General features: G+C 45.2%; 1 protein-coding gene across 2 annotated transcripts; it reads right to left on the bottom strand.

Moving 5' to 3' along the window:
* Positions 1 to 5,260: 5,260 nt before the first annotated feature.
* GATAD1 (GATA zinc finger domain containing 1) lies at positions 5,261 to 9,874 on the bottom strand. 2 transcript variants are annotated; one of them, XM_069859623.1, is made up of 5 exons: positions 9,598 to 9,874; positions 8,587 to 8,712; positions 7,765 to 7,824; positions 6,297 to 6,480; positions 5,261 to 5,553 (listed from the first exon to the last, which is right to left on the bottom strand). In XM_069859623.1, exons 1-5 carry the CDS (start codon positions 9,808 to 9,810, stop codon positions 5,363 to 5,365), a joined length of 774 nt encoding a protein of 257 aa, XP_069715724.1. In that variant the 5' UTR covers positions 9,811 to 9,874; the 3' UTR covers positions 5,261 to 5,362. The 2 variants fall into 2 exon arrangements, with proteins under 2 accessions (XP_069715724.1, XP_069715725.1); XM_069859624.1 differs by having other exon boundaries at positions 8,587 to 8,706; positions 9,598 to 9,873.
* Between the last annotated feature and the right edge of the window lie 213 nt (positions 9,875 to 10,087).

The raw sequence follows: 10,087 nt of genomic DNA, 5'->3' as shown, positions 1-10,087 counted from the left end.
CCTCCAGGGAAGGTGAATCAACCACCTCCCTGGGCAGCCCAATGACCCATTTTGTGAAAAACTTCTTCCTAATATCCAGCCTGAACCTCCCCTGGCGGAGCTTGAGGCCATTTCCTCTTGTCCTGTCCCCTGCCACTTGGGAGAAGAGGCCAGCACCCTCCTCTCTACAACGTCCTTTCAGGTAGTTGTAGAGAGCAATGAGGTCTCCCCTCAGCCTCCTCTTCTCCAGGCTAAACAACCCCAGCTCTCTCAGCCATTCCTCATAAGGCCTGTTCTCCAGCCCCCTCACCAGCTTTGTTGCTCTTCTCTGGACTCACTCCAGAGCCTCAACATCCTTCTTGTGGTGAGGGGCCCAGAACTGAACACAGGATTCAAGGAGCGGTCTCACCAGTGCCGAGTACAGAGGGAGAAAAACCTCCCTGGACCTGCTGGTCACACCCGGTTCTGATACAAGCCAAGATGCCATTGGCCTTCTTGGCCACCTGGGCACACTGCTGGCTCATGTTCAGTCGGCTGTCAACCAACACCCCCAGGTCCCTCTCCTCCAGGCAGCTTTCTAGACAGACTTCTCCTAGTCTGTAGCACTGCACAGGGTTGTTGTGCCCCAAGTGTAGGACCCGGCACTTGGTCTTGTTAAGCCTCATCCCATTGGACTCAGCCCAGCGGTCCAGCCTGTTCAGATCCCTTTGCAGAGCCTCCCTACCTTCCAGCAGATCCACACTTCCACCCAGCTTAGTGTCATCTGCAAACTCGCTAAGGGAGCACTCAATGCCTTCATCCAGGTCATTGATAAAGACATTGAACAGGGCTGGACCCAGCACTCAGCCCTGGGGAACCCCACTTGTCACTGGCCTCCAGCTGGATTTCACACCATTTCCCACCACTCTCTGGGCCCTGCCGTCCAACCAGTTTTCCACCCAGGAGAGTGTGCGCCTGTCCAGGCCAGAGGCTGACAGTTTCTCAAGCAGAATGCTGTCAGAAACTGTGTCAAAGGGTTTCCTGAAGTCCAGGAAGACCACATCCACAGCCTTTCCCTTGTCCAGTAGCCGAGTCACTTTGTCATAGAAGGCGATCAGATTAGTTTGGCAAGACCTGCCTTTTGTGAACCCCTGTTGACTGGGCCTGATCACCCAGTTCTCTTGCATGTGCTTCATGATAGCACTCAAGATCACCTGTTCCATGACTTTCCCTGGCACTGAGGTCAGACTGACAGGCCTGTAGTTTCCTGGGTCCTCCCTGCGACCCTTCTTGTAGAGGGGCACAACATCAGCCAGCCTCCAGTCCAGTGGGACTTCCCCAGTCCTCCAGGACTGTTGGAAGATGATGGAAAGGGGTTTGGCCAGCACATCAATACCTTCAATACCCTTGGATGAATCCCATCCGGCCCCATAGACTTGTGGGTGTCTAGTTGGGCAAGCAAGTCTCTGACCACCTCCTATTGGATCATGGGACTTGAAAGCCTGCAGAGGAAGCATGTAGCAGTGTATGGTCCTGTCATTAGCCTACAGTACTTGTTTCTATTTATAGCCCTATATGAACACATTAAGTTTCGATGTACCATTTCCATTTACCTCACTAAGCAATTAAGCCATAGTCAGGTGCTGCAAACTCTGCAGGTACAGTTGCTTTTGATTTTGCTTTGGCCAACAATAAATGCAGCATCTACTCCCATTTCCTCTGCAGTTTGTGATCTGCTTCTCATGGAGAAGAAAAGGGGACAATTTCTTTTTTTTTATGTTCCTTAGCCGTGGGCTATTACTAAACAGTTTAGAAACAAAGATCTAAGGAAGCAGGAAGAGTGAATCAGAAGTTCCTAGACTCATGAAAACTATTGATCCCCTGTCACGAAAGGCTTGCTTTCTCACACGACCTACAACCATCCCAATCTTGGTTGCATGCAAAAGATGAACATGGGTAAGTTTTTCAATAACCTTTTCTGCCTGATATTTGCTTATAACCTTTTATAACTATTCCATAGTGTATTCCTGTAATTTGGGAAATAGATTACTCATGAGAAATGCACACTGATTAACAGGGCAGGGTATCATTGCTTTAATTCTTACTGAAATCTAGGCTTGGGAGACAAGAGCTTCCCAAATTATGATTAAATATTTAAGATACATTGCCACAAGCAGCATTAAAGTGTGATTTTTATCCAAACGTGATCTAATCAGAAAAAAAGTGATTGTTCACTGTATAGGATACTACATGCATTCAAAAGGCTTATTGGAGCTTGACCTTCTGAAGATAAAAATAAACATTCTTACTGATATCCCCTAGAGAACACTCCATTATGTTATGTGTTTTGAACTTGGATCAGTTAACAGAGACAGTTTACAGTGAGGCACATTACACTGACAAAGTTGGAGGTGATGATCTTCAGGAAAGAAATGGATACTAGAGCCATGAATAGATTGTGTAGGAGGGCAGCAGTGACTTCTGAAAATAGCTTTGACCCTAAAGAAAACCTGAACTGCTTCCTGAGAAAAGAAGAACACTCCTTCTGTGTTCTCCCTAAATGAAAGCGTTCAGAAGATTTTGAAGGAGCCCAAATTGCCACATGTAAGCAAACGGGTGCCTGAGTTTACTGTTCTGAGTCAGCCAGAGGGGCAGCGTTTGGCACAGTATAATCTACATGTTTTCAGATAAAAACAACCTTTCTATCCACAGCTGGATTCCAACTATACTTCTGTTTCATTAAACAGACATTGAAGTACTTCAGCATTTCATTGAGATGTGTGACCCAACTGCTGATGTTGTCCATGAAGAAGTTGTTAGTGTCACTGAAGAAACTGAAGTTATCAAAAAGAAGTTACCAGAGAAAACTAACCTCTCTGAAGCTGTAAGCCAACTGCAAGAACAGAGTCAGTCAGCAAGCAGATATTTCCCAAGAGCCAGCATTAGACTGCCAACTAGAAAGGCTGAACTAAGAAATTAATGTAGTCTTCCTGAGGCAAGCTTGTGAGGGTAAGAGAGAGAGAATTGCCAAATACAAAATTCTGTTTTTAATGATTACAAGATTCTGCAATGGGGAGCATACCAAAATAACTATTAACAACTATCAGCTATTGTGTAAGTGTATCTGCTTGGGTAATCACCATCATGTTTTATAATTTTGGACAGATGTACTCTGTTAGCTAAGAGAAACCCTAGTTCTGTCTGTGTAGTAATAGATAAAAACTATGATTTGTCTGATCATTCTAACTCAATAACTGTAAAGAACAGTTGACACTACAGTACTACATCTATTAATATTTTTGTTCTCAGTTCTATAAGGCTATGTTAATCATAATATACGCTGTATCAGTAATCACAATAAATGTGATCTTTGCTTCTTGAATAATACTCATTGTAAAGTTGAAGACTTCATTACCTGAAGTTGAAGGCTGCACTATCACAGTCATAGAATGGTTTGGATTGGATGGGGCCATGAAGGTCATCTAGTCCAACCCCCCTGCAGTGACATCTTCAACTAGATCAGGTTGTTCAGAGCCCCAACGAACCTGACCTTGAATGTTTCCAGGGATGGGGCATCCACCATGTCTCTGGGCAACCTGTTTCACCCTCAGTGAAAAAAATTTCTTCCTAAGATCTAGTCTAAACATCTCCCCTTTTAGTTTAAAACCATTACACCTTGTCCTATTGCTACAGTTCCTGCTAAAAAGTTGTTCCCCATCTTTTTTATAAGCCCCCTTTAAATGCTAAATGGCTGCAATAAGGTCTCCTTGGAGTCGTCTCTTTTCCAAGCTGAACAACTTCAACTCTCTTAGCCTCTCTTCATAGGGTAGGTGGTACAAGCCTTTGATCATTTTAGTGGCCTTCCTCTAGACCATCTCCTAATAGGTCCATGTCTTTCCTGTGCTGAGGGCTCCAGAGCGGGATGCAATATCTCAAGCATGGTCTCACTAGAGCAGAGCAGAGGGGCAGAATCACCTCCCTCGACCTGCTGGCAATGCTTCTTTTGATGCAGCTCAGGATACAGTTGACATTCTGGGCTGCAAGTGCACACTGCCGGCTCATGTCCAGCATGTCATTCACCAACACCCCCAAGCCCTTCTCCACGGGGCTGCTCTCAATCTCTTCATCCCCCAGCCTGTATCAATACTGAGGGCTGTCCCGACCCAGGTGCAGGACCTTGCACTTTGCATTGTTGAACTTCATGAGGTTTTCACAAGCTCACTTCTTCTGCATGTCCAGCTGCCTCTGGATGGGACCGCACCACTCAGCTTGGTGTCATCCACAAATTTTCTGACAGTGCACTCAATCCCATCGTCTACATCATAGACGAAGATACTAAACAACACTGGTCCTAATTAGATCAAATTAGATCATACCTTTCTTAACTTTAGTGGTGTTGGTGACTCAAATGCAGTGGGAGCTGACATTTTTAGTCAAGTCTGGCTTTCATGTAAATTTAAGGCCACTTACAGCTCTTATCCTTTACAGGCAGCAGGAACCACTAACCCTGGGGAATTCAGACCACACAAGCACATCTAATAGCGTTTGGAGCTGACTGACTTGTAAAACTTCAGTCTGGAAAATACTGGTATTTTAGTATGTGGCGTTTTTCCCATTCTACTATTTAAATATTTTCATTTGTATCCGAGATTGTCAATATATAAAAATAGTCTTTATTGCCCTTAGCAAATTTTTTTTTATCTGAATTGCTTGAGGATATTTTTCTTACCATTGTTCATTTCAACAATTGAAAAAAAAAAATTAAAATCAATTTCAAATTGACAAGGGACAACAGGCACAAACTGGAGCACAGGACATTCCACCTGAACGTCAGGAAAAACTTTACTGTGAGGGTGACAGAGCACTGGAACAGGCTGCCCAGGGAGGTTCTGGAGTCTCCTTCTCTTCAGACATTTGAAACCCGCCTGGATGTGCTCCAGTGCAACCTGCTCCAGGTGAACCTGCTTTAGCAGAGGGGTTGGACCAGATGATCTCCAGAAGCCCCTTCCAACCCTGACCATTTTGTAATTAACAGATCCAGCTAACACACGCACACATGCATAAATAGTAACTCAATATGAAACTCAAATCATAGGTTAGAAAGTAAGAACACTAAAGGCAACTTGTAGAAGTCAATTATTTGCTTACCAGAGTTGAAGATGACATGAAATGTGGTTTTGTCCCAAAACGAGCAATAATGTCTGAAGAACAAAGCACAGAAATGACGCATCAAATGGAAAGAAAACTTCCACTTTGAAGATCTTGTATAACTTAAAATAAATAAATACCATAATCCATGAAGTAAAATGAACATTTTATGTGGGTTTTTTTTAACTTCTTGTATGGGGTTCACAGACCTGAGAATACACTCAAAATAACTTGTCCAAAGTATTCCTTTGAAAAACTATAAATTATTGGTAACAGTTTCTTTAATGGAGATTGCAGGAGTAGGTCCCACGTGAGTCCATATATAGCCCTTCTCTGGTCTTGTAGGAACAGTAGGGAAGGGAGATGATCGAGATTTGAAATATTCCGAAGGTGCATGACAAACAAATTCTAAATATTCCATTTTCCTTGGGAGATCTTCTTCTGGTCCTAGGAAAAAAAGAAATACTGTTCAGAGACAAAATTCAAAGGTGTAAAATTAGAGTATGTAGGACTTAAAAATACGTGACAACACCTAACACCCCTCACAGAATGTGACTTTTCAGTCAATAACTTTCCTGGCTAAGTAGCCTCAAACATCAGGCAAGAAACTGCCACCTTTATTTTTGCTGGGCTGATCTTTTTTTTCTTTCCTTCCATTTGCAGCATTCAGTTAATTCAGTGAAGCACTTCAGTTAATATTTTTTAAATAGATACTATCTGTGGCCTGCCTGTCAAAAGGACTTTTCTGAATCATTAATAATTCTATAATTAGTAGCAAAACACTCTCTACTGCAGGGCTTGTGTGTCAGGTATTTTAAGTTCCCAAGATGATGATCAACTAATTCAGGTTACTTAAAAAGAAACAGATTGGACTGGTGTATCAGGTTTATACTGTAATAACTTTGATTCTGTCTATGGAGTAGAAAGTTGATTCTTAAAGTTGCAATACTCTGATTATGTCCATCAGCAAAAATACTCAAATAATTACACTCACTGCAGCAGTGCTAATCATATTATATTGATAAGATAAATATAAAAAGTTATTCAAGTAAATGAGATGCTTACAGGATCTAAAATGTGGAAGTCGCACAAATGATCTTGACAAGTTAAAAAGTTCATATAAAATATACAACTCTGCATTAGTCTAGGCACATTTAAATAGTTGTATAAAACAAAGATTACCAGATTACCTATGATATAGGATGCTGCGTCAAAACAGTCTTTGGGGCTGGCTTGCGTAGGAATGAGCCAGGTTAGCGCAGCACTCTTTTCACAGTATTGGTCCTGAATAAACCCACGGATCTGAGCATAGTATGTTTTTCCATCCTGCTCGTCAACCACTGAAACAACATCTCCAATTTGATAGTATACACCCTAGAAGACATACAAACGATAATTAAATCAAAAAATCTGATTTTAGAAGCTTCACTCTGTGATTCTGGTTCATATCTTAAGTATCAGTACCTTAAATTATCTCAAATTAGCCCAACCTTGAAACAGAGCCTCAATTTAGCCACATGCAAAAGAATGGTGGCGTATGACAAGAGTGCTGTGTCACCTAAGCAGTCATCAGCACTGCTTGTGCACAGTCACCTCATACTGAGGAGCCTGAACTCAGTCCCAGAATTGCTTTTGCGACTAGACAGGCAATTCCACATGGTCTCTGTCTGCCAAATGTTTCAAAAGCAACCCAGTTTCATCAGTCTTCAAGACACAGCTTCTCAACAACACAGCAAGTACAAACCAATGATCGCCTTCTCAACAATACAATAAGTATCAAAACAGAAACATTTTGCATGAAAAGATTAGGTTAAATAAAACTGTTGACACAATTCATAGTAATTTTTTGATAAAAACAAGCAAAAAAAAAACTACAAGAAAAGACATCAATTCTTTTCTGAGCTAGTCAACAGCAATCAGATTCATCTGGGATGCTAAACATGAAGCATCAGGTCTCTGGGGAGTATACAGAAACTCAGTCTACTATTTCTCTAGCTGCACATTCTCCCACTGGCTGTCTGACCTCTTCTTTGGAGGAAAAGACATTTCAAATTGTTTGTACTATGGGAAAACAAAAGCATTTTTCAGAAGTTCAAAACCCTAACACCATGGCATGCTGGTAAAAATGCTCTCAAGTACAAATGAGAGAAGTCTAGCTTCTACTTTCATTGCAACAGTCAACAGACCCCGTTCCCAGGGTGTTCGAGGCTGCTTGCACCCAGCTCTGAAACAGGGGCCAGTGTGGGTGTCAGGGCAGCACGCTTCATCCCTTCTACAAGCCATATCCTCTGCACCTAAGGTAGGAGAGCATCACACAAATTTATATAATCAGCTATAGTCACTTTTGCTTGACCTCTACACAGTGAAAGTTAAAGATTTAAAAACCTTGATTGAAATAATTACTAAGGAAGCCAGATGCATCTCTCTCTTGGAAATAAAAACCAGAACTATGACAACTAGATAAACTTCTGCAGTATGCTAACTTGCAAGACTTAATGGCAGTAACATAAGGCAGAGCAAAATCCTACACAAGTGCTAGGCAATGAAGAACATTTTCTGTGACCACAGTCCCCTTGCTTTCACTATCTGCAGTACTTTCTGAAACTGGAAATAGAAACAGCAAGATTGTTTTTGTAAACAAGTATGAAAAAGCCATACCTTATAAAAGATTGATTCTGCTGTAATTATAGTGGATACAGACTCAGGAGCCTTGATGGGCTAAAGGAAGCACACAGAAATGGAAAATCAAAAGCATTAAAACTAATCAACCATATAATGTAATTCCAGGTTGGTTTTCGGTTTTTTGTTTGGTTTTTTTTTTAATACAACAAACCGAGGTAGATTAGATATTAGGAAGTAATTTCTTACTGTGAGTGTGGTGAGGCACTGGAACAGGTTGGCCAGAGAAGCTGTGGATGCCCCATCCCTGGAGGTGTTCAAGGTCAGGTTGGATGGGGCATTGAGCAACCTGATCAAGTGAAAAGTGTCTCTGCCCATGGCAGGGGAGTTGGAACTCGATGACCTTTTTAAGGTGCCTTCTAACCTAAACCATTCCACAATTCTATGACTATCTTCTTTGAAAATTAGTAAACACATAATGGAGTCCAAACATTTCAAACATTTGTACTTTAAAACTGAAAACAATAAAGTTAACATTTTCATTCTCAGGAATTTCAGTGGGGAAGCACTATATTCACGCGACTGGTTTCTGTTTACACCGAACTCCTTCCCTCAGGAAAGGTGCCTGGATGCTGTGCAGAAGCAGGCAGCTGTACCCATGCACCAAGAAACAGTCTCACCCTGGCTCTGGCAGCGACTGCAGCCACTTCCCACCTGGTTTCTGGACTGATTTTGCATCAGGAGCTGCAAATCCTGGAGCTGCAGTGCCCATCAGCAGCATAGTGGGAGCCATTCCTCCTGATCCAGGACACCCACCCACCATCCCCCAACGGCCACCAACACTGCACACATCCGCCTTACGTTTTTCAACTTAAAGATGTGCCTCCTGCCCTTGCCCTTCGTGGAAACTTTCTTCTCTGCCGCGGGCGCTGACTTGTACTTGGTGTTCCTCAGCCGTGCTGACCGCCGATGGATCTCCTGCTTGCTCTATGGGGGGGGAATCATAGAACGGTTTGGGTTAGAAGCAACCTTGAAAGATCACATAGATCCAGCCCTGTCATGGGCAGGGACGTCCCACCAGACCAGGCTGCCCAAGGCCCATCCAACCCAGCCTTGAACACCTCCACAGATGGGGCAGCCACAGCTTCCCTGGGCAACCTGTGCCAGGGCCTCACCACCCTCATGGTGAAGAAATCCCTCCTTATGTCTAGTCTGAATCTGCTCCTCTCCAGTTTATACCTATTGCCCCTAGTCCTATCACTACAAGCCTTTGTAAACAGTCCCTCCCCAGCTTTCCTGTAGCCCCTTCAGATACTGGAAGCTTGCTATATGGTCTCCTTGGAGCCTTCTCTTCTCCAGGCTGAACAAGCCCAACTCTCTCAAGCCTGTCCTCCTATGGGAGGTGCTCCAGCCCTCGGATCATCTTTGTATCCTCCTCTGGACCTGTTCCAACAGCTTCATATCCTTCTTATGTTGAGGATCCCAGAACTGAACCCAATACTCCAGGTGAGGGCTCACAAGAGAGTAACAGTGGGGCAGAATCACTTCCCTCGCCCTGCTGGCCGCACTTCTTTTGATGCAGCTCAGGACTGTGAGCACACATTGCCAGCTCTCGTCGAGCTTCTCATCGAGCTTCTCATCGAGCAGCATCCCCAAGCCCTTCTCTGCGGGGCAGCTCTCAATCACATCATCCCCCAGCCTGTACTGGAAACGGGGATCGCCCCGATCCAGGTGCAAGACCTTGCACTTGGCCTTGCTGAATCTCATGAGGTTCGCACAGACCCACTTCCCCATCCTGTCCGGGTCTCTCTGAATGACATCCCGTCCGTCTGGCGGGACGGCCGGACAATGACCCGTCAGGCCCTCCCTCACCTGCTTCCCGCCCCCGCCTCCGCCGCCGCCGCCGCTGCCGCCGTTGCTGCTGTGCTGGGCGGCGGCCGAGGTGGTGGCGAAGGCGGGAGGCGCGGGCGGCGCGGAGCGGGCCGTGCAGTTGTTGCACAGGATCTCGCCCTGCCCGCCCTTCTTCCACATGGAGGAGGAGGTGCTGCGGCACACGCTGCACGTGGGCTTCAGCCCCAGCGGCATCTTGCGGGAGGCGGTGGGGCCCGCGGCCCCAGGCAGCGACGACTCCGACCCCGGCCCCGGGCCCTGCTGCCCCGCCGGAAGTCGCCGCGGCGGCTCCCGGCAGCGCCCCCTGCTGGCTCCGCCCCTGCCGGCACCGCCCCTGCCGGGGGCACCGCCCCCCAGCCCAGGCTGCCCGAGGCCCATCCAGCCTGGCCTTGAACACCTCGGGCGTGTTCTTCCTTATTTCTAGCCTCAATCTGCCCCTCTCCAGTTTATACCCGTTCCCCCTCGTCCTATC

This window comes from Phaenicophaeus curvirostris, chromosome 6 (genome assembly GCF_032191515.1).
Source record: "Phaenicophaeus curvirostris isolate KB17595 chromosome 6, BPBGC_Pcur_1.0, whole genome shotgun sequence".
In the NCBI taxonomy this organism is placed as follows: Eukaryota; Metazoa; Chordata; class Aves; order Cuculiformes; family Cuculidae; genus Phaenicophaeus; species Phaenicophaeus curvirostris.
The sequence above is the reverse complement of the archived record's forward strand: the minus strand, read 5'-3'. Positions and strand labels throughout refer to the sequence as shown.

Bases quoted from the DNA above. Each gene is read 5' to 3' on its own strand.
- GATAD1 (XM_069859623.1), bottom strand. From the start codon at position 9,810: ATGCCGCTGGGGCTGAAGCCCACGTGCAGCGTGTGCCGCAGCACCTCC. The intron at 7,825-8,586 runs GTAAGGCGGATG...TGCTTCCTTTAG, and splicing joins ACATCTTTAAGTTGAAAAAC to CCCATCAAGGCTCCTGAGTC. The intron at 5,554-6,296 runs GTAATCTGGTAA...TTTTTTTCCTAG, and splicing joins CGCAGCATCCTATATCATAG to GACCAGAAGAAGATCTCCCA.